The 989-nt window shown below is 46.8% G+C and overlaps 2 protein-coding genes across 2 annotated transcripts; both read left to right on the top strand.

The window, feature by feature from the left end:
* Positions 1-225: 225 nt before the first annotated feature.
* Positions 226-601, top strand: Pmar_PMAR017966 (3-phosphoshikimate 1-carboxyvinyltransferase, putative; the record flags this gene model as incomplete). The annotated part of the gene is made up of 2 exons (XM_002787121.1): positions 226-323; positions 515-601. Coding segments are annotated over 2 exons (185 nt in total), but the record flags the coding sequence as incomplete, so codon positions are not given.
* A 33-nt stretch (positions 602-634) lies between these two features.
* On the top strand, positions 635-795 carry Pmar_PMAR017965 (hypothetical protein; the record flags this gene model as incomplete). The annotated part of the gene is made up of 1 exon (XM_002787120.1): positions 635-795. A coding segment is annotated over one exon (161 nt), but the record flags the coding sequence as incomplete, so codon positions are not given.
* Positions 796-989: the final 194 nt, after the last annotated feature.

Below are 989 nucleotides of genomic sequence, written 5' to 3'. Positions count from 1 at the left end.
AGCTCGCAAGTTTCCTCACTACATTTTGAAATCCAGACGATTTTGGTAGAAGTATCGGGAAAATCAACGACAATGTCTCCCAAAATTTTCTCAGATTTTCCACATCCCCAGCAACACATGTAGCTGGCCATGTGCATACATTCTCACACCGTACCTGTGCGCCGACAGAGGCATTGGTTGTGATTTCACACGGATGGATGGTAAACTGTTGTTTTTATTGTTAAGGTCCACCAGGGGGGAAGTTGAAGGCGCGTGGTACGGTTGATATGTCGGATTTGACGGATTCCTTCCTCACTGCAGCGGTTTTGATGGCACTCGCTGAGGTTGGTCACAGGCACCTATCTAGCGTTGAGAGATGAAGTCCCCTGGGGTTTGATAACAATAGGGAAAATGTTCCTAATGTGATGACATTTACATGGGGAACTGATTGAAGAATGTGTTCCTAGCCATACGTGGAAAATTGAAAATGAGTTCCCCTCGGGCCCCCCCCGGATGATTTCGTGGTTTCTTGTAGGGCGAGAGTTGTATTACAAACGTGGCAAATCAGCGAGTGAAGGAGTGTGATCGAATAGCAGCGATGGCTGAGAACATTAATTTGTGAGAAAATGGCTGTACAATTTCGTGGCGCGCGGTCATGCCTAGTGGTAGGTGTTTCCACTCTAAAGTGGCTGAGGAGCGTCCGGATGGTCTCGTCATACACGGAGGCTCGCCTGTCGTTGATGGACTGCAGTCGGTAACTACAGACAGCCACGACGACCATAGGGTGGCGATGGCGATTGCTGTGCTCGCGACGAGGTCAGTAGTTTACCCTGTATAGTGTATTTTGAAATCGGCGTATTTATGGAGTTTCAACCGTTTCACGTGAAGTGGCTGGAAAATGCGATATTCGCGGTGATATGCAGCAGTCGTGAAATGTGTTTTTCACTAGTGTTTTTCATATCACTAGGGTGAAGTTTCCATAATGTAATGTTGTTAATGTTAATCGTTTG

The sequence above is a fragment of the Perkinsus marinus genome (genome assembly GCF_000006405.1).
Source record: "Perkinsus marinus ATCC 50983 genomic scaffold scf_1104296930262, whole genome shotgun sequence".
Lineage (NCBI taxonomy): Eukaryota > Perkinsozoa > Perkinsida > Perkinsidae > Perkinsus > Perkinsus marinus.
Note: the sequence above shows the minus strand (reverse complement) of the source record. Positions and strands in the feature narration are given on the sequence as shown.